This window comes from Heterocephalus glaber, unplaced genomic scaffold, assembly GCF_053883595.1.
Source record: "Heterocephalus glaber isolate CG9 unplaced genomic scaffold, H.glaber_assembly_v1.0 deba00001431, whole genome shotgun sequence".
NCBI classification, from domain to species: domain Eukaryota; kingdom Metazoa; phylum Chordata; class Mammalia; order Rodentia; family Bathyergidae; genus Heterocephalus; species Heterocephalus glaber.
The window spans coordinates 3419493-3442355 of NW_028258295.1; the positions used below are offsets into that span (position 1 = coordinate 3419493).

General features: G+C 38.6%; 1 protein-coding gene and 3 pseudogenes across 1 annotated transcript; 3 read left to right on the top strand and 1 right to left on the bottom strand.

Annotated features, from left to right (window-relative positions):
* Nucleotides 1-287: 287 nt before the first annotated feature.
* LOC101726642 (putative olfactory receptor 10D4) lies at nt 288-1224 on the top strand (annotated as a pseudogene).
* Nucleotides 1225-7118: 5894 nt separating this feature from the next.
* Nucleotides 7119-7996, bottom strand: LOC101699828 (lysine-rich coiled-coil protein 1-like; annotated as a pseudogene).
* A 34-nt stretch (nt 7997-8030) lies between these two features.
* LOC101726273 (nucleolar complex protein 2 homolog pseudogene) lies at nt 8031-10366 on the top strand (annotated as a pseudogene).
* A 5997-nt stretch (nt 10367-16363) lies between these two features.
* LOC101725916 (putative olfactory receptor 10D4) lies at nt 16364-17981 on the top strand. The gene is made up of 2 exons (XM_004870935.4): nt 16364-17335; nt 17949-17981. Exons 1-2 carry the CDS (start codon nt 16421-16423, stop codon nt 17979-17981), a joined length of 948 nt encoding a protein of 315 aa, XP_004870992.2. The 5' UTR covers nt 16364-16420.
* Nucleotides 17982-22863: the final 4882 nt, after the last annotated feature.

Sequence of the window (22863 nt, forward strand, 5' to 3'; positions counted from 1 at the left end):
ACTATTTTCTTCTCTCTATCCTTCCCTGCCTTTCTTCCTTGCTTTCAAAATTTATACCTGACTCTGTTCCATGGCACCATCACTCTGCATAGTCAACAAGACTGTTTGTAGAGGCATTAAGGAAAGAAATGCAAAAGTAAGATTCCATAGTTTGGCATATATGGTAAAGACCAATTTATATTGCCAACCAAGATAAGAGTAACTAGTTGAGAGCAAAGAAGACTCCATCGTGATTTTTGCTTTGCTTTTCCAGGACTGCCTGCCACAGTCTGAGCATGCAGCTGACTATGAGAAACAACACCTCCATGACAGAGTTCATCTTCTTGGGAGTTTCTAATACTGAAGGGCTGAAGAACATGATCTTTGTCTTGTTGCTGGCCTTCTACCTTTTCACCTTGCTAGGCAACCTGATCATCTTCCTCACCATTCTGGCTTCCTCCAACCTCCACACCCCTATGTATTTCTTCCTGGGAAATCTACCAGTGTTTGATATATTTTTCCCATTTGTAGTTTCCTCCAAAATGATGGTCCTCCTGGTGGGGCAAAGCCATACCATCTCTTACCAGGGCTGTGCCTCCCAGATCTTTTTCTACCACACCTTGGGTGGCACTGAGTGTCTCCTTTATACTGTGATGGCCTATGACCGCTTTGTGGCCATCTGTCACCCGATGTGATACACAGTCATCATGAACCACAGGAAGTGTATCAGCCTGGTACTGGGCATATGGCTTGGGGGCTGTCTCCATGCGAGTGTCCTCACATTCCTCATCTTCAGGTTACCCTACTGTGGTCCCAACAAAGTTCGCAATTTTTTCCGTGATATCCCAGTTGTGCTGCTCCTGGCCTGTGCAGACACCTCTCTAGCACAGATGGTGAGTTTCACCAACATAGGAGCTGTTGCACTCCTGTGTTTTCTCCTTATTCTCACTTCTTACACTTGCATTGCTCTCTCCATATTGAAAATCCACTCCTCAGAAGGCAGGCGCAGAGCCTTCTCCACCTGCAGTGCCCACCTGACCTCCATCTTCTTCTATGGGCCTGTGTTTCTTGTCTATCTCCGTCCAGCTTCCAGCCCCTGCCTAGATTCTGTTGTTCAGGTGCTAAACAGTATTGTCATTCCTTCCCTCAATCCTTTGATTTATACCTTGAGAAACAAAGATGTGAAACTGCCCCTAAGGAAGATGTTAGTCCAAATGGCCCATCCTTCTAGGGCATAAAGAGTAAGAACAATTTGTCTCTGAAATCCTTTGAGGCTGCTTCAGATCCAGAGGCTCTTTGCCAAATAAAAAGCTGGGCAAAGTTACATTCTCTCTTTTGTCGGGAGCCCCAAATATTATGTGGTAGGGTATGAGTGGGCAGAGCCAGATTTACTCCTTCCAAAAACTTTTTCAGGCTAATTTAGGTTGTTTTCTTTTTTTAATTTGCCAAAGAGTGCATATCTTCTGCTCTATATGGCCTGTACTTGTTGAAAATCTGTTTTGATTGACATGGTATAGCCACAAGTTTCTAGATGCCATTGACTGTCTTGTTGCTTTTTCTGTTCTTCCCTTCCTTTTTTATGGCTGACTTTATTCTGCTACAATATCACTCTGACTATTCAATAAAGCTATACCTTAGAGTCCTCAAGGAATGAAATTTAAAAGTAAGATTGAGAGTTTGGGAAATATGGTAAATAACAGTTTTCACTATTCACCAAGATAAAAAAAATCTGGTTGAGAATAAAGAATTTACCGAGGAGACACCAAATTCAAGCAGCTTTTAAAATGCTCCCCAAAGTTCATACAAGATGCTGCCTATTTTTATGGCTTAAAGAACATGCCTTGTGTGGCAAAGGTCAAATTGTCATGTAAGAAAGGGATTGGGCAGGAGGCTGGGGGATGGTTTCACACAATGTTCTGAAGGCTAGTGAATCATTCCAGAAGTCGGCATTTGCCCCTTCCAAGGTCAGCATGAACCTGGTGGATTTGCACAGAGCTCAGTTCAGATTTCCTGGCTCCACTTGGAGTGACTTGAGGCAGTGCTACTCTACCTTGGTTTTCATAATCCTGATAACATTCATGTGGTAGCTTCTTTGGTTGTAAACATCCCGTCCCTGTAGAAAATAATTCTGATGGTATCTGTTTCTCTTTGGTTATCTGGGAAGTCTGATGTTGGACTTCATTGTGTCTCAAAAGAGAAGAAAATGGCTCTTAATCTATTTGTAGAAAACAGAATGGATTTTATGCATTAACATGGGAAAGATCTTTGCAGGTAGAAATTTCCACCCTTTTTGAGTACTTTCCATTTCTTGAAAATGTAATATATCTATAATTATAATTATAATGTACCTATAATTAATTGAAATTAAAACAGAATACTTGCTATTAACCTGTGGGATAATTCAACATTTATGTTTATGTATTTAATTAATCTAATTTCAGAATAGGCACCTGTGGGGAGATGCTGGCCATAGGACTGACTGAACCTGAGTGCCCTAAAGAAAGGACCTTGGGGAACAACAGTTTCTGTGCTCCTGGAATGCATGGAGTTTAGAGCAGAATTTGCAGGACAACAGCCAGTAGATTTAAGAGACTATCAGAGATGTTTATTTTGGCCAATGTTTTCCCTCTGCCTAGATAAGATTGTTTAAACTAGGTCAACATGTATCACATAACAAACCATCTCATTCCAGCCTTGTTTCCTGACAAAAACTCCTATAAAATATGTTGCAAAATGCTTTTCTTCTATGTCTTTGTTCTCATGACCTTAAATTACAAATAAATAACTCTGGAGGTCTCAACTGGTTGCTGTTTCCCTGAGGCTTTGTTAGGCCCAGGAAGCAGCTCCTCTGAATCCTTGGCGATTGAATTAAATTTCATCTCCAAGTAATCTTTCTTACCCTCTCCACAGCCATAGTCACACACTGTGACAAGGATCAGTCTATTTAGCTTAATCCACTCAAGTATCTAGAATAACAGCTACTGTTCAAAGCCTGATATTATGTATGACAGTGTTCATAGTACATTATATATACTGATTAGTAATCAGAGATTCCCAGACCGAGGACTCCATACACCTCTACCTCCATAAAGAGGTAGATCTCAGAATACATTTCTTTTATGAAGGTGGAAACTGAAACAGAGAAGTCTTCACACCCAGTGTGTCTAAACCTTTAACTGAACCTCTAGCCTTTCCTATGGGTTACTGACCTCAATCAAAGGATCTTAAGTTCTGTATAATAATAGCTGTCTATATATCTTCCTTTCTATATATCACTCATTGTAATAAGTAAATTTTAATGTTAATAATTCAACCAAACAGTGTTTCTATATGTAGGTGTGATTGTAGTCCTCAATTATATATGAGAGAACTGAGGCACAAGCAGTTGAGTAACTGGATATAGACAATAGTGATGATATTGGGTATAAATAGGATAGCAGTCTGGATAACAGTCACATAAATAGGTAAGAATAGAAAAATAATAACTTCGACTCCTTTCTACTTCCATAGTAATATCCATGCAGTCACTCCATCAATGACAGACTTACTAACTTAAGGCCCTGTATCTGCCCAGTGCCCATTGGGCCTTGGATAGAACATTTGCTAAATGAACCATACAAAGGCAAAAAGAAAAACATGTATATGTGTCCATGATATAAATGTAGTGCACGCCGCACAAACACACACACGCGCACACACACACACACACATAATCATCTGATTTACTACCACAGTGGATAACGTCATCACATTGTCTTTCATAAACAAACTTAACTCTCTTGTTTCAGAATTCATAGATCCTCTGCAGTATTGATAGTGTTTCATTAGTTATCTATTTTAGTACAAAAAGAAAAAATAATACTCCAAAACTTGTGAACTTAGAACAAAATAAGTTATTGTCTTAGACTGTGTTGTGTGGTTAAGAATACTGAAGTATCCAAGCTGGGTGATCTTAGTGAAGAGTCTCTGATAATGTGGCAGGCACCCTGCTAGTCAGGGAAGCAGTCATCTGAAGCAGGATCCGCTGGCAAGAGTGCTCACCATAGTAGGGCTGTCAGCAGGAGTCCTCGATTCTTCATTCACTGCATAAACCTCTTCATTTATCCACCTATGTGTACTCACGTGAAGGTAGCTGTGTTCCTCACTGTGAGGGATTCAAAGAAGGGGCTAAGTAGGAACCTGCAGAGCTTTGAAGGAACTGATCTCCATAGGTATACCATCACTTTTGCATTTATTTTTCTTTGTGGGAAGGGAGTCACTAAATCCAGCTAATGCTCAATAGGAGAGAAATCAGTCATTTTTCGCACATTTCCCATCACCATAGTTGTATTTCAATCCTATTTAAATTTCTTTATTGAAAATCTTTTTTTTTTTAGAGTTACTTCATATGAGGAAGACACCTCATGTATCATATATTTCTATACATGCTTTTCTTGATTAAATTTGTCTACTCTAATAAACCTTTTTTTGTTCATTACATTTATTGGTACCTTTTAGGTATACATTATGATCACATTCATCCTTGGGAATTTGTACCTATATGTGATATATCTTGGTTCTTGTTTTTTCCCTATTACCTTTTCCTCCCTTTCCTCTCTCTACCACTCCCTATTTACAAAAACTTTGTGAGAAAGTGAAAGAGTAAATGAAGAGCAAAATGTATAATAGATAACATGAAATAGGAAGAAAAGGTCCAAAGGGGAAGGGAAAGTAGGGAGGGGGAATAGGGGAAAGAAAAGAAGGAAAAGAAGGAAAAAAATAGAAACAAAGTTTTTCTAATGCACTCTTTATGAGATTAACAGATAATTTATTTTATTTTTGTTCATCTTCTACCATTTTCATGGTATCTCCCCCAAACATTCCATTCTGTGGCAATTCCTTTCTTCTATCAGCTGGTAGTTGTTATTTATTAAAAAAATCGCTTTGTCAATGAATACAAACCATAATTTTTCTCGTATGATAGATCTGATTTGTTACTTGTTTCATAATTCTTATTTAATATTTTAATCAATGACTGGCCCAAAAGACAGTTACACCAGAGGGCAGCCATTACAGTACATCAAATATTCACTGGCAGTTTACAATTTGGGAGGCATGGTGTTAGCCAAAGAGGATATAGTGGCAAATATGATGGATATGATCTTTACACTCAAGGTATAAAACAGTAGAAAATGGACAAAGCAGATGAAAGCTTGGAAAAGGCAATAAAAGTGGGGAGGGCTGTAAAACATAGATAATATTGCTCTTGACTGGAGAAGAAGCCATAGAACAGCGGGCAAAGAGAAAACCCAAAGTGTCTGCCTGGTGACAAGGAGCAGCACAAATATCACGACAGTTGAACTTCTGTAACGTCAAACTTGGCTAACTTAAATACTCTTCTTCCTTCTAGTCGGTACTAGGAAATGAATTAAAATGACACTTTTGATATGAATGACATGGCACTTTAAGAGATAAACTTTGATGAAAATGATTGCAAAATATTATAAAATGGTTAATTTGTCATAGAGACCCAGTAGTGAGTATGCTTGTTTTTTAAGAAAAGAAGGACTCTTCATTGACGGGGACTTCACTTTAATGAATTCATTATTTTAAAAGTAAAACAGCAATAATTTCAACCAATAATCTACCTTTTTCATCTCTTGAAATCTGAGGTCGAAATTATGCAGTATAGCTCGTCAGTGCTTTAATGCAGTTCACGTCCTTGTAGCTACTTTCCCCAATTTGCTCCAAATTTTCAAAATTCTATGACTGTTTACTGGCAAGCGGGCAGTAACTATGTCTGGATCGGGATTTAGAAAACATTTCTGGTCTCTAAGGAACACTTATAAAGAGATGAAGAAGTCACTACTGCCTCTGCCACTGTTGGAACAGAGACTCCCTTCACTTTAGGCTGCATCTAATCCTTTGTGTCTCCCCAAAAGAGGCACACATGCTGAGGTCCATCAAGTGAAACCACAGTCGCAGAACAGAATTCACAAATCCTTTTATGTTTTTCTTATTATTTTTTGACACAATTTGATCTATCTCTTATATAATTACCAACCTGGGTATTATCTACAACTTACCAAAATTTGAGAGGACCCCCAAAATATCAAACTTCTATCTCCACCAATAATTGAGAAAAAAGTCAGTAGGGTCAGAGTATATCAAAGTAACAATTTGATTATTGATAATTAAGTTACATAATTACTAAATTCAAAAATACGGTTTAGATCTGGGGCCAATTACTGAACTCCTTCATCTTTCCCCCAAGGAATGCATTTGGTTTCCCTTACTCTAGTCTCTGGAAGTCTTAATAATTTCAGTTTGAATTTGCCTTTTTTTCCTATCACATTGTTAGTGTTGTTGTTCCCAGTGGATGTAGTTGGCTTTTCAGTTTGTAAACCACATGATAGCATGATAGTCTGACTACTAGCAGGCAAGCTGAGCATTGAGGCACCATGCATACCTCCATGCATAAGAAGAGTAAGAAGCACCCCAGATTTCAACACAGAAATTGCTCTCATCTTATACTGAAGTATTTCTAGTCCAAATGAACTGCATTTTATTTTATTTTTTATTAATAAAACACTTTATTATAAACTTCTGCAGAATATAAACTGATTTTTGTATCAAGACTTTTTGAAACTTTTAAAACTATATGTAACATAAGCTTATCATTATTATAATATATTCATTTTCCACTTTCCAATCTTAAAAACATACTGCAAGTTAACAAGGGGAAAAAAATCTGAATTGCTTTATAGAAAAAAACCAATGAACATAAAAATACCCAACTCAAAGCTAAAACAAATCTAATCAAGAAATAGATTCTGCAAAGCCTATTAATCCTCCAATTTAAAATAAATTATTTCTCAAGGAAAAATAATTCCAAGATCATGGCAATCTGAATAAACCAGAGCCACTCTCCTAGAGGGAAATTATATTAAATGTAAGAAAAATGTAATAATCCTTTCAGAAAATGAGGAAAAGCAATTTCCACATTCGAGAGCAAGCATACTAAAACACTCCATGTTCACCTGGCCTTTGTGAGAATAAAAGTACCTGTTCATGTAAGTAATGTGAACATGAATATCATAAAACCAAGATCCTTAGCTATTTGTTTCAATTTAACCTGAGGAGAACGAACTAAAAGAGGTTCAAAATCCAAGGATAAACTGGTCCCAATGTATTTCTTCCTCTGTTCTTTGCCTTGTTCCTTTTTCTCTTTTCTATGCTTACGGTGGTTTTCCTTCTGAGAGGCTACATCTCAGCTTCTTTTCTCTTTCCGATGCTTAAGCTTTTCTGTGCTGACCTAGACAGTTTCAGTTTCTACTTCTGTTTTCCTTCTTTGGATGCTCTCGTGTTCTCCTAAATCCACTTCCTCAGGACTTCTTTTCCTTTTATTCTTGGGCCATTCCTCCTTTGGTTTTTCTTTGCCTTCCTCTGAGTGCCTTCTTCTCTTCTGATGACTGGCTTGATGGGTACCAGTCTTGGATCCTGAGGAGAGGTGCTCAGACCTCTAGATTCTACACTGGCTGAACCATGATTATAGTCTTGCTGACTGAGGTTCAGGAGTGCTGGTTTTTCTGAGAAACAGTCCCTGACAGTACTCAGAACTGACAATAGCTCAGAGACTCTCGTCTTGGCCTGCTGTGATAATCTGGGAACCACTGAGGTAACTGGTTTTCTGTCTGTGAAATATTACGTGATCTTGGGTAGGTCTGGACAGCTCCGGATGGGAGTCTTTGATCAAACATTCTATACCTGGGTCTGGAATCAACTTCTTCTCCATACCCACAGCTTTCTAAATAGTCCTCTCTCATCTTTCTGAAACAAGTCTTTGACTCTAAGCCTCTGGCTTTCTGCACTTTAATATAATCTTCAAGTTCATCTTGCAAAGAGTCATATGACTTTGAATGCTTCATTAGGTTGACATAAAGGGATTCTCTTTGTCAGTCTGAGGACTTGGTGGAGAAATCTGATCATATTTATCTAGTACTTGCTTCTGTTTTTCAGCATGAACTTTCCCCAAATAGTGAGACTGTAAAACAATCAGGGAGCTAAAAATCATGATGTAGAGATTACAAAATTTATTTTTGTCCAATACACTACTCCCATTCACCTCATAATGTAAAATCTTTTATTATTAAAACTGTAGCACTACTCCACAGATGCTTTTGATATAAAGCCCCTGTAAAACGTTCAGTCTTTCTTCATTCAATATAGTATCTTTGCTGAGTCAGGGGCGGGATCTACAGCTACTGTCCCCCTCCCCGCCAACGCACCGGCCAAAGGAGGTGGAGGTGGCGGAGACTCAGGAACAACCGTTGCCACCGCCTCCGCCGCACAGGCAGGGTGGGAGGAGCTGCACTTCATTTTAAAAAGTCAGTGTCTAGGAGATACTAGACTTGTCTGCCTATGTGCAATGTGTATATAAAGGTCTATGATAGGCTGACCCAAAGGATCCTTTAAGACAATAAGTAGTAAGAGTAATTCATTAAAACAATAGTGATGAAACTAGCCTTCTTAAATGTCATTGTACAGCATGACTTGTTTTTCTGAAGTTTATCACTGATATCAGAAAGTTATTTCATCTAAGTCCTCATACCATACTTAACATATACTAACCTTGGCGAGGTTGAGAGGTGGAAGCAGGCAGCAACACAGCATCTCACTCCCAAGCTGCTCCATGAAGAAGTTGTGCAGGTGTTCTGAGCTGATGTGGCTACCATCAAAGGAGACCAGGAAGGAGCTGAGGACTGCAGATTCCAGTCTCAGACTGTGCTGTGTTCAATGCACTGTTATGTTCTGTGTCAGAGACCTCTTTGGCTCCAGAAGCAGCTGTTTGGAAAGGCATCAATAGACAGCAACAGCTGTCCAGTAGTGTACTCTGGGGGAAGCTCCATGTGGATGTCAAGGCAAACCTGCATGCGTTCATGCAGCTGGTGACCTGTCCAGCAGAAGCCATGGTGTTGGCAGCAGTCCTGCGGCATATCAGCAGCCTGGCACCATACTATCTGACCTTCCCCAAGTGGTGCCATGTGCTGCTCAAGAGGATGGCCCAACTCTTTGGAGCACTGGTGAGGTGTCCCTGTGGGTGTTGGCCTTCCTGGTCCTTGTTAGAGTCTGTCGACCCAAGAAAGATGTTTTTCTGTATCCTGTCCTGAAGCAAATGCACATCACGTATGTAAAGAATTGCAAGTTCATCTTTGCCAGCACCCTGGCCCTCATCAGCTTCATGCACTGAATGCTGACTGAGCTGTTAGTGCTGGACCCCAGCATCTCCTACCAGCAAGCCTTTCTCTACATCCACCAGCTTGCCATCCACCTGTACAATGCCATGATCACTGGCAAGAGGGAGACACACCAGTCTGTATACAACTGGCAGTATGTCCACTGCCTCTGCCTGTGGTGCTGTATCCCAAGTGTCCTTTTCTCCAGTGAGACCCTGCAGCCCTTGCTTCATCACTTGAGCAGGTTGCCATAGGCTGTATCAAGCTGGTCCCCTCTGCGTGCTTCTACCCACTGTGCATGCACTGTGTGCATGCCCTGCCATGGCTGTAAGAGAGCACTGGCACCTCCATTCCTGTGCTGCCCTTCATCCTCAAGATTTTCCATCAGGTGGACTTCAACAAGAGACCAGGCCAGATGAGCTCCAGGTTCATCAACTTCTCTGTGATCCTGAAGCTGTCCAGTGCCAACCTACAGGAGAAGGCCTACCGGGATGGCTTGGTGGAGCAGCTGTCAACCTCATCCTGGAGTATCTGTGTGGCCAGGCCCACAGCATTGCTTTCCCAGATCTGGCACTGCCCACTATTGTGCAGCTGAAATCTTTCCTCCTGGAGTGCAAGGGTGCCAATTATTGCCAGCAGTTGTGTCAGCTGCTGGAGAAGGTGCAGGAGAATGCACAGTACATCTGCAGCTCCCAGAAGGAGGTGTCTTTTGGAGTGTCTGATTCGCCCCTAGTGGGTGCTTGGGAGCCACACTTACCAGGTACTACAGCCACTGATGGAAGCTGAGGGACTGAGAGATCCAACTGGAGATCAGTGGCAAAGATCGGCTGGAAGAGCTGAATTTCCCAGAGATCAAGCAGTGGAAGGTGGAGGCCAGGAAGGAAGAGGATAGAAAGGAGTTTAAAGACCTATTTGATCTGGATAGTTCTGAGGATGAGGAGGCCACAGACTTCTCAGAGGGAGGGACAGTTAGGTATCTGAAAGGTCAGCAGGAGGCAGAAGTGGAAGAGGAAGAGGGAGATGACCAAGAAGATGAGGAGGAAGAGGACAGCAGTGCTTCAGAGAATGGAGGTCCAGAAACAGAGGCGGGGCTGGTCCCTGGCTAGCTGTGGCAGCTGGCTGAGGGTCTGAAGGATGAGCTGGAGGATCTACAGCTCTCAGAGGAGGACTAACGGCTCCTGCAGTGTCCAGAGGTCCTGAGGCCTGTGTCTGTGTAGACTGAAGGGCAGTCAGCAGGCACAGCACGGCAGATCAGACAAGGAGAACTGTGCTGACCTGGGAACAGGAGCTGGAACCAGCATGGTAGTGTCCGCCTGTTGCCCAGACAAAGACCAGCCTTACTCGCAGGCTACGGGCAAGCTTCCTGGCCTGTCTCCTCTTGTCTTTGGTTTGTCTGCAGATCTCTGAAGTTACCTCCAGAGTCTTTGGGAACTTGTTCTTCTCAAGTCACACATTTTTCCTTTAAAAAATAATACTTTACAATCTTTGATGATAGTCTGGAAGAGAGTGGAGGCACACAAATACCGATAGATGTTTGTAAGAGCATTACTGACAAGATTAAGAAAGTGGAAATAATACTCACATCCAGTATCTGGTGAAGAAATAAAAGAATTGTTATAGAATGGAATATTCAGCAAGAAAAAGGAGGAACTATTTCAATGTTCTATTGCATAGATGAACCTCAACAATCTTGTGCTATTTTAATGGGTAATATGCTATGTTATTCTATTTTTAGGAAATAGAAAAAACAAAATCTATAGAGAACTAAAGCAAATCAGTTGTTTCCCGAGAAAGTGAGCAGGAGTAGAAACTGCCTGCGAAGGGCTCCAAGAAATTTTAGGGCTCATGGAAATGGTCTGCATTTTGGCAATGTTTGCAGAACTCTAGAAATATACTAAATATGATTAACTAACTTTTCCTTAAAATAAGTTAAGTGTTATGACCTGTCAGTTACTGCATGGTAAATCTGTTAAAAAGTAAAAAGGAAGTGGACTGTGAACAAACAGTTTATGTATGTCTAGTGTCCAGGGGAGAGGAAATAACAACTAACAGGAATATCTATTTATCAACTTATTGACCAAGAGACACAGTGAAGAAAAATATGTCAAATTATTGCAGCAGGACAGTACTTGGTTACAATAATCTAGCTCATATTGCTTTAAATTTATGCTGCTCAAACACTTGGTTACTTCTCTCTTGTTGCTGAGACAAAATACCCACCAGCCAAAGTTAAAGGAGAAAGGATTTATTTGCCTTACAGTTCTAGAGGTTTCAGTCCATAATCGGCTGGCTCCAGTGTAGGGTGACAGAGGGGCAACAGTTCATGGTTGTGGAAGACAGCAAAAGCAAGCAAGCAAAGGACTTTAACAGTGTCTTTCTGCTCCTTTTATTTTTACTCATACTACTTAGGGTGGTGCTCAGTCCCATTCTAGTGCCCTTGAGCCTAGTATTGCACCATGAATCAAAGTCTCACCTAAGAACGCATGAGGTTTTAGGGGAACATCTAAACACAAGCCATAACAAGCACCATCCGGGAATATTTTGTATTGAATAATTACATCGAGTAGAAGATGGTTACATGCTATCACATGCATTCTAATGAATATATATTATTTATTTTCTACATTCATATATTGGTTCAATAAATATGTCATATACAAATAACACCATATATTTAAAAATTCTGGTAAAACCACATGTACATCTTTTGAGAACAATGTCCAATTAAATTAATTTAATCTAGCTGGCTGGCAAATCAAATACTTCTGTAGTAGATAGTTGTTGAATAAATGAATGATTTGGAGTGTTTAGAAACACACTTATAAAAACCGACACAATTTGAGGATGTTATGTTACTTTTTTATTTTGCTGTTTCTTGTGATTTGGCTAGGACAGCAATCTGGGAAATTGAATATACATAGTACATACCCAGGATCATTGTTGCTTATATCTTTTCCCTGTGTTTGTGTGTATGTGTATGTGTGTGCTTGCTTGTGAATGTGTGTGTGTGTGTGTGTGTGTGTATGAAAGAGATGGAGATAGAGGTAGTAATTATGAGATCTGTAAATACCTTGAAAAATTCATGCCTAAAATTACTTAGATGCACAAAGAAATATTCAATTTATAATAGAACTAATTGAAAAACAGATGCCTGGAACACGTCACTAGTTATACATTGTTTCAGTATTTGGCTCATTTTCCCTAATTCAGTGTTTTTAATAGTATATAGGAATTAAAAATTAATTAGTGATTGCTCTGAGCTAGTAGTGAGAACAGATGAACAGAAGGTTATTCTTAGTGGGGGGAATTGGGATTGCTGGACCACATGGTAGTTGTGTATGAGGAACATACATACTGTTTTAAATAATGGCTGTGCTAATTTACATTCCCACCAACTTTGGTTAATGGTTTCCTTTGCTTTAAATCTTTAGTCTTTTTATAAAAGTCATTATTACTGGAGAAAAGTTGATCTATGGGTCATAATTTACAGGTAGATAGGAACATATTCTGGTGAGCTATTGCACTGTAGGATGACTAGATAACATCAGTGCACTGTACATGTCATGAAGCTAGAAGAAAAGTTATACAATTTTAACCAACTTCTGTAATCAGTATATCAGATCACAAAATAATGAGGAAGGGAATGGGAGTGTGCACAAAGAAAGAAATGAAAGCCTGTAATTATTTCTTTTACTCATTTATTCTTCTTGAATCAGGGGACTGGGCCACTGGGGATACTGTCTCAAAAGGAACCAGATTCATCAATTCTCTGCAGCTTGAAGGTATTATGAATTCAGAATTTGGGGACTATATTAGTAGCAGGGCAGAGTGTGGAATCTATGTCTTAGATTAAAGTGGAGAGTGTGCAAACCTGTGGCTCTTTGCCATGGGCTTTTATGTAAAATAGAGTTCTGGCTTTAGAAATACATTCTTCTTGCCTAGAAACTTTAGAAAACAAATGATCTCTGTATTATATTAGATGTGTAACCCATCAGCTGGTGTGTGTCTAAAGCTCTTCCTGGTTTTGTTAACTCTTGCTCTGCTTACACTGCTTTCTTTCTTTTTCCCCTCTGTCCTGCTGAGACATCTGAGTCCTCTGAGCCCTGATCATTGCACTTGTTGTGCCAGCAGAAGGAGAAGGAGAATCATGGCACTGCAGGGAATTCCTACATGGAGATGAATTCAGCAATCTGTTAGTAAGTCACCTCTGAGAAAGCAATGAAGGCGAGGATTGGTGGGGAAAAGTGTTTGTGTGTGTGTGTGTGTGTGTGTGTGTGTGTGTGTATTTGTCAGCAGAATGGCTTGCAGGAAGAAGATGAGTGACATGGAAGAAGGTAGGTTCTTTCATCAGGAATCTTCTTTTGCAGTCAGTATATACATTACCAATTTTTCCAATCTTACCATGTTATCATCATTATGAGAACTTCATTGAACAGACATGTAAATTTCTAAACTGCCATTAATAACAAAGGGGGAAAATGCAAACCTCAGTGTGTATGGTGAGAGTGAAATTAAACAAATTTGTGAAAAGCTAAAATACCAATTTTGGAATGTAGAGTTGAAGAAACAAAGAGTTTGACCTTTTTGCAGAAAAATAAATGATTCACTTTTGTTTCCTCTGGAGGTGACCCTGAATTATCTCCTGTGGTAGAAACTGAGTATGCTTTTAAATGACTGTCTTTATGATCAAGTACAGTTTAATCATGGGATATTTCCTTGGAACAGTGTCAGTCCTTTTAGGAATAGGTCTGAGGGAAGCCTGCTGTTTAATTCTTATTGCAGAGGACTGTGAGGAGGGTGCTGATAGTGCAGCCAATGTACTTTGTGATATTTGCACTCTACCTTGGGCAGTAAAGAGCAGACCAGTTAGCAGTTTGAATTTGGTTACTAAGCTAGAAACAGAAGTGTTCATATTAAAGGGAAAATTTGTACACTTGTAGGTTACAAAATGTTTTCTTTCTAAAAATTCTGTCAGAATATTTACATAACCCACTGTTCTGGGCCGAGAAAAATAACTTTTCCCTGACATGTGTGTCTTTTGATACTTGTGCCCTCTTTTTTATTGGGTAGGGATGAACTTTACATTCAGCTATATTCCCATCCAATTTTAAAATTTTTTACTTTGAAACAGTGCCACAGCTATGTCACTATGCCTAGGGTGGGCTCAGACTTGCCACCCCCCTTGCTTCATCATCTCAGAGTGTGACACTTACAGGTATAGGCCACCTTACCTGTTGAAGGCCAGTGGACTGAATGCTTTTGTCTTAAGATGACAAGAGTCAGCTCAAGAGGATTTGGGGGAGGGCTCTTTTATATTTTTTAAATTTTGTTTATTTATTTATCATTTATTTATTTACTTATTTATTTTTTTGGTACTGGGGATCGAACTCGGGTCCTTGTGCTTGTGAAACAGGTGGCAAAACCACTAAGCTAAATGCCCAGCCCAGGGCTTTTTTATTGTAGCCATCATTTGAAGTTTTGAATTCAGGATAAAGAGGCCATTTATGTTTCTAAACATCAAGATTTTTGCTTTCTCCTTTTTTCTTTGAATGGTAAAAAATGGAAGTGCATAAAGTTTTACTGATTTTCAAGTCAAAAAATGCTCAAATTCCATAAACATGTACAGTTTTATGTAGCAATTGAAAGTAAATATTCTTTTGATACTCTTATTGATCTTTTAAAATTCATCCCTAATTTTATTTTCATTACATCTGTGATGCTTTTGTTAATATATCATTACTTATACTCAGTCTTACATGAATGAGATTCAGTGGTTAAGTGAATTTATTACACATTTACTACTAAGTGCAAAAGGTAGACTCCTAGCATTTTATATTAATCTCACAAAGCCTCTATGAGGCTGAAAATATACAGTTTTCTTTGGAGCACACAGTACTCATTGAGGGTAAGTTACTCAAATCATTCTAGGTAGAAAATGGTAGAATCAATTAAATTTAGACACCAGTTTCATAGAATGTCTGAGAGAGTAGCTCAAGGAATGGAATCTTTATTTTATTCATTTTTCTTTTTTGAGCAGGAGATAATGATTGCACATAACACTGAGTAAATGGCCATGGTCCAAAGTTGATATTTAAGTAATATTTGGGGCTGGAAAATACTTTTACTGCCTGTCAATATGATATCTTTGTTATCTCTGAATCTTCAAACCCCTGGAAGAGGGACTAGTCTTACATAGGACGTAGTGATGTGACAGATGACATCATTTCCTGAGAGCCCTTGCTTCCTTCACCTTTTCCTTCTTTCCTCTTGTTAACACTTACTGGGAATTTTATCCACAGTATAAATCTCTAGTCTTATCTAAATTGAAAGATTTCAGGGGATGAACAATCTGTAAACTGTGAATATACTTGTCAGGTAATTTCCTATCAACAAATCCTGGTCACAGCAGAGGAAAATAAGATTTATCTTGTGGCAACATATGAATGTTTAAGTGAAAATGAAATGCAAAAACAAAATAAATTAGAGCTTCAGAAAATATGGTTCACATTGTTTATTAGGTTTATCTAGTACAAACATAAAATATTAAATTGTATTAATGTTATTAATACTATTTGCAATTGTGTATAGTATAGAAATAAAAATGGAGAGAAAATTTCTAGTGGGATACTGTAGTTGTTTCCATGACATGTACAATGCCGTTTTCTAGATACAACCCACTTTTTGTATGTGTGTGAGTGGGTTATAAATATGAATAATACTCTTTCCTCTTGAATATAAATGACAAAGAATGTAAACAGTATTGTTGAAAGTAAAAATAATGGAAGGGACTTACCATTTTTGCTTGGGTTCATATTTTTATGTGCATGTATTTAAAAATTTGGTCTGTTTATATGCCAGGTATGGCTTCTCTGATATTTATGTGACAGGGTATCTGATAACACCCTTTCCTTGGAGAAGATAGATGGTTCTGAAATACAAGAGTTTGTTTGATGATGAATCAGAGTAGAAAAAACTAAACTAAGATGGTGGTAAGAGTTGATTATTATAAGATATTTCCTGATTATAAAAATGAACTATTCTATTGCTTTATGACTCAGTTTTTAATTTAACCTCAAGACCAGATTTATTGCAAGTCCCTTTCCCTCAATGCCCCTTTTAAGCTTATTTTCACTAATTTAAATAGAACCACTTTATTAGGAAGATTTTCTCAGTCCTCTGATCTTATATCATGTTTATTGCATTGCTTTTCCAGGATTGCCTGCCCTATGAGCATGAGAAACTACACGTCTGTGACTGAGTTCATCCTCTTGGGAATTCCTAATACCGAAGGGCTGGAGAACATGATCTTTGTCCTGTTCCTGACTTTCTATACCTTCTCCTTGCTGGGCAACCTGCTCATCTTCCTCACCATTCTGGCTTCCTCCAACCTCCACACCCCTATGTATTTCTTCCTGGGAAACCTGTCTGTGTTTGATATACTTTACCCTTCTGTGAATTCCCCCAAGATGATGGTCTCCCTGGTGGGGCAAAGCCGCACCATCTCGTACCAGGGCTGTGCTTCCCAGGTCTTTTTCTACCACATGTTGGGCTGCATCGAGTGTTTCCTCTATACTGTGATGGCCTATGACCGCTTTGTGGCCATCTGTCACCCTATGCAATACATGGTCATCATGAACCACAGGGTGTGTACTGGCCTGACAGTGGGCACTTGGCTGGGGGGCTGTCTCCATGCGAGTGTCCTCACATTCCTCATCTTCAGGTTACCCTACTGTGGCCCCAACAAAGTGCACAGCTTTTTCTGTGATATCCCAGTGGTGCTTTCCCTGGCCTGCGCAGACTCCTCTCTAGCACAGATGGTGAGTTTCACCAACATAGGTGTTGTTTCACTTACATGTTTTCTCCTCGTCCTCACTTCTTACACTCGCATTGTTCTCTCCATACTGAAAATCCACTCCTCAGAAGGCAGGCGCAGAGCCTTCTCCACCTGCAGTGCCCACCTCACCTCTATCCTCTTGGCCTATGGGCCTGTGATTCTTGTTTATCTCAAGCCTGCTTCCAGCCTCTGGCTAGATGCTGCTGTTCAGGTGTTAAACAATGTCATCACTCCTTCCCTCAATCCTTTGATTTATTCCTTGAGAAACAAGGATGTGAAATTTGCCCTGAGGAAGGTGTTAGTTCAAGTGGCCCACTCTCCTGGAGTATAAAGAATAGGAGAGATATTTCCGTGAAATTCTTTGGGAGGTTGCTTCAGATGCAGGCTTTTAAAATCAGGGTTATTGCCAAATATTGAGCTGGGCAAAGTTAGTATTTCTCATTTCTTGGGAATTTTAACAGTTATTTCATCCAGAATGGATGTGCTGTGACATGGATTTTCATCTTCAAAGAAACTTTCTATGTTAACCCAGCATTTTGCTATTTTTAATGTTGCTAAAACAATGTACCTTTCTTGCTTCTCACATTCTGTAGCTGTGAAAATATTATTTTGATTGATTTTCATGAAACCACATTATTCTATACAGAAAACACATTTCCTGCCATAGCTTCTTTTTTTTGTTGTTATTTGTTTTAGAAATTTATGCCTTAGTCTTTTCTACTCTCCAAGTCAGTATCTGTCTCATCACTCAGTGAAGCTAGCATAGTTGAGAAAGCATGAAATTCAGAAGTAAGATTCCACAACTTGGTACAGTAGTCAGTTTACACTCAGTTTATGTGTTTTTTGGCTTCAACTGTATCTATCTCTTACAAAACTATCTTTCTCTTATGAAATAATTTAAGGTTTTCCTTTGTCTCCAGAGAAATCTGGCGTTGGACTTCATTCTTAAGTGAGAAAGTGGCCAATAAATTATGATTTAAAATGTGAGAATGGATTTTGAATGAGAGATTTGAATTGGTAAAGTTGTAATGACTTCATGAGCTAGAAATTTCTATCCATTGTAGATACTCTTCAATTTTTGATAATCTAGTATAACTGTAATTGAAGTAAAATCATGAGTAATTTGTTATTTTTAGAATATTTACATTTTTACATTTAACCAAACTAATTTGAGGATAGGAAACTTCTATTTAAGTACATCCAGTCAAACACCTACAATCATAAGTGCTAACATTTAATTTTTTTTTAATGTGTTCAAAGTACTTTACATATGTTGGCTAAGTTAATGCACAGAATTCTACCAGGATTTGCTATATTATACTCTTCATATAGATGAAGAAACTAAGAACTGAGAATTATTCATATACATGTCTTTGAACCTATAATTAAAACTTTGTCTTTCCTATGCCATATTGCCTGATGAGAAATCTTAAAGAATATTAAATTCTGTATGACAGCTGTATCTTTCTATCTATATATCATTCATGGTTGTGCTAATTGGCATATATTGACTAATACAATCTTAATTGCCTCTTCTTTGGGTAGGTGTGGTTACTGCCCTCAATTATTAAGGTGGGAACTGAGGTCCAGAGAGGTGAGTAACTCCATGTAAACAGTAGTTATGCCATTGGTTAAGTAGGGAAGCACTGTGGATAACAGTTCCAGCATAAGGCGTTATTGGAAGAGAATGTCTTTACTCTTCCTCACTCTATACTATTATCCTTTCATTTGTCAAGTCATTGAATCATTGTTGAGCTTACACTCTTTTAGAATTTAGGCTCCACATTTGAAGAGACTGTCAAAAACTTTGTAGACACATTTCCAACTATCACTGACATTCTATCTTATTTAAATGGGGTTTCCTTATTAGAAGTCTTCTTTCCTTTTAGGATTATTTTATATGATAATACATGTTTTGCACATATTTTTGGATTTAAAAAGTGCACACTAATTCATCTTGCCTTTCTTAAAATCATACATCTTTAGATTTACTTTCTGTGATCATACCATTCCACGATAATTCCTTTCTTTGATCAGATTTTATTGCTTAAATTATTCACTTTGTCTTTGAGAAATATAGAAATTGTGACACTTTTCATATCATCATTTTGGGTTGTTATGTAATCCAAAAATTATTATTTTTTGTATTAAATTCTTTTATTGGTACATTGTAGGTATACAACACAATTACATTTCTGATTGGGAATTGTAACTTTATATAATGCATCTTGGTTCTTATTTGTTCCCCATTCCTAGCCCTCTCTTCACCCCCTCCACCCTTCCCTATTTACAAAGACTTTATTTCCATTTTTTCCATTTATCAGCATTTTTTCCTTTCCCTTCTTTCCTTTCCCCTGTGCCTCCCACTACCCCTACCCCTTTGGACCTTTTCTTCCTATTTTACATTATCGATTATTCATTCTAATCATTGGTACATTTTAGGTATACAATATAATGACATTCATCATTGGAAAATTGCACCTTTACATAGTCTCTCTTGGTTGTTATTTTTCACCCTTGGCCAGCCCTCCCTTCAACCCCTCCATTCCTCCCTATTTACAAAGATTTTGTTCCTATTTTTCCATTTTCTCATATTAATCCCATTCCCTTCTATCCTTTCCCCTAGCCCTCCCACTTCCTTCCCCTTTGCCCCTTTTCTTCCTATTTCACATTACCTATTATACATTTAGTCTTTATTTACACTTTCAGTTTCTCACACCAGAGAAACTATTCGGTATTTACACATGTGTGTCCTATTTATTTCACTTAAGAGTATTGCTTCAATGTGCATCCACTTAGCTATAAATGTCTCTAATTTCTCATTTTTTATGGCTGAGTAGTACTCCATTTTACAAAAAACCACATTTTCTTTATCCAGTCTCCAGTTGATGGGCATTTGGACTGTTTCCAAGTTTTAGCTATTACAAACTGCACTGCTATGAACATGGGTGCACATATATCACTGTGGTATGATTCTTTTAATTCTTTGGGGAAGATCCCCAGCAGTGGAATAGCAGGGTCAAATGGGATTTCCAGTCCTAGTTTTTTGAGGTATGTCCATACTGATTTCCACAGTGCTTGCACCAGTCTACACTCCCACCAGCAGTGGAGCAGGGCTCCTCTTTCCCCACAGCCCCGCCAGCATTTGTTATTGGTTGATTTCATGATAGCAGCCATTCTTTCTGGAGTGAAGTGGAATCTCAGTGTTGTTTTCATTTGCATCTCTCAAATGACCAGTGATGTTGAACATTTTTTCATGTATTTATTTGCTATTTCTACTTCTTTGGCTGAGAAATGTCTGTTCATTTCAGATGCCCATTTTTGGATTGGGTCTTTAAATTTGGGAGATCTGATCTTTTTAAGTTCTTTATAGATTCGAGATAGTAGACCTTTGTCTGAGGAAGAGCAGGTGAAGATTTTTTCCCACATTGTGGGTTGTCTCTTCACACTGCTGGTGGTTTCTCTTGCTGTGCAGAAGCCGTTTAATGAGAAGAGATCCCATTTGTTGATTGTTTGTGCTAGTTCAAGGGCAACTGAGGTTTTGTTCATAAAATCTTTTCCTACACCAACGTCTTCAAGGGTTCTACCTAACCTCTGTTCCAACTGGTTCAGCATTTCTATTTTAATATTTAGATCTTTAATCCATTTTAATTTTACTTTAGTGCATGGCAAGAGATACAGGTCTAGTTTTAATCTTTGGCAAGTTGAAGCCCAATTTTTCCAGCACCATTTATTAAAGAGGCTATCCTTCCTCCAGTGAGGGTGTTTGGCTCCTTTATCAAAGATGAGATGGCTAAGTGTGTCTGGCATTGTTTCTACATCTTCTAATCTGTTCCACTGGTCCTCAAGTCTGTTTCTTTGCCAATACCATGCTGTTTTTATCACAGTAGCTTTGTAGTATAGTTGCAGGTTGGGGATTGTGATACCCCCTGCCATGTCTCTGTTACCTAGAATTGCTTTTGCTATTCTGGGTCTCTTCTTGTTCCAAATGAATTTTTGGATTGTTTTCTCGAGGTCTATGAAGTATGCTGCTGGGATCTCAATTGGAACTGCATTAAATCTATATAGCAGTTTTGGAAGTATGGCCATTTTCACTATATTAATCCTTCCTACCCAGGAGCCGGGGATGTCTGTCCATTTTCTGATATCATCTTCAATCTCTCTTTTCAGAGTGCCATAGTTTTCAGAGAAGAGGTCTTTGATTTCTTTCATTAGGATGATTCCTAGGTATTTCAGTTTTTTGGATGCTATTGTGAAAGGAATTATTTGCCCTATTTCTCTCTCAGTGAGTCTGTCATTGGTGTAGAGGAAAGCTATTGATTTTTGTGTGTTGACCTTGTAACCAGCTACTTGACTGAATTTGGTTATTAAGTCTAGAAGCCTTTTGGTGGAGTTCTTGGGGTCTTCTATATAGAGTATCATGTCATCTGCAAATAATGACAATTTGACTTCTTCATTTCCTATCTTTATTCCTTTTATTTCTTTCTCTTGTCTAATTGCTGTGGCTAATGTTTCCAGAACTATATTGAACAAGAGTGGTGATAGTGGACATCCTTGTCTTGTTCCTGATTTGAGTGTGAAGGATTTCAGTTTTTGACCATTTAGTATGATATTGGCTGTTGGTTTTTCATAGATGACTTCTATCAGTTTGAGGTAGAGACCATCTATTCCAATTTTTTGTAGGGTTTTTATCATAAATGCATATTGGATTTTGTCAAATGCTTTTTCTGCATCTATGGAGATAATCATATGGTTTTTGTCCTTGGCTCTATTGATATAGTGTATTACATTGATTGATTTGCCTATGTGGAACCATCCCTGCATCCCTGGGCTGAATCCCACTTGATCAGGGTGTATGATCTTCTTGATGATCTTCTGCATTCTGCTTGCCAGTATCTTATTAAGGATTTTTGCATCTATGTTCATTAGTGAGATTGGCCTATAGTTCTCTTTTTCAGTTGGGTCTTTCTCTGCTTTGGGGATCAAGGTGATGCTTGCTTCCAGGAATGAATTTGGGAATATTGCTTCCCTTTCAATTTCATTGAAGAGTTTAAACAGTAGTGGCAGCAGTTCCTCTCTAAATGTCTTGTAGAATTCAGCAGTGAAGCCATCAGGGCCCAGGCTTTTCCTAGGTGATAAGTTTTTAATTACCTTTTCAATTTCATTGGTTGATATTGGGTTGTTCAGAATTTTTAGGTCTTCTTCATTCAACTTCGGTAATTCATATGTATCTAGGAATCTGTCCATTTCTTCTGTGTTTTCCATCTTATTGGCGTATAGGTTCTGGAAGTAGGTATTGATGATCCTCTGGATTTCTGCTGGGTCTGTTGTAATTTCACCCTTTTCATTCTTAATTGCATGGATTTGGGCCTTTTCTTTCCTTTTTCTGACAAGGTTGGCTAAGGGTTTGTCAATTTTGTTGATTCTTTTGAAGAACCAACTCTTGGCTTCATTGATTTTTTGTATCATTGTCTTAGTCTCCATTGCATTGATTTCTCCTCTGATCTTTATAATTTCCTCCCTTGTATGAGCTTTGGGGTTGTCCTGCTCTTCTTTTTCTAGAAGCTTGAGGTTCAGCATCAGGTTGTTTAATTGGACGCGTTCTGTTTTCCTAATATGCGTATTCACTTCTATGAATTTCCTGCATAAGACTGCTTTCATTGTGTCCCATAGATTCTGATATGTTGCATTGTCATTGTCATTTAATTGAAGGAACTGTCTGATTGCTTCTTTAATTTCCTCTGTGACCCATTGGTTATTCAGAAGTGTGTTGTTCAATTTCCACATGTTTATGAAATTTTTTGAGTTTCTTTTGCTATGGATCTCCAATTTCAT

What these genes read in the sequence shown, in the direction of transcription:
- LOC101725916 (XM_004870935.4), top strand. Translation starts at nt 16,421, where the DNA reads ATGAGCATGAGAAACTACACGTCTGTGACTGAGTTCATCCTCTTGGGA. An exon ending in TGAGGAAGGTGTTAGTTCAA is followed by an intron (nt 17,336 to 17,948) that starts GTGGCCCACTCT and finishes CTTTGTCTCCAG; the next exon opens with AGAAATCTGGCGTTGGACTT.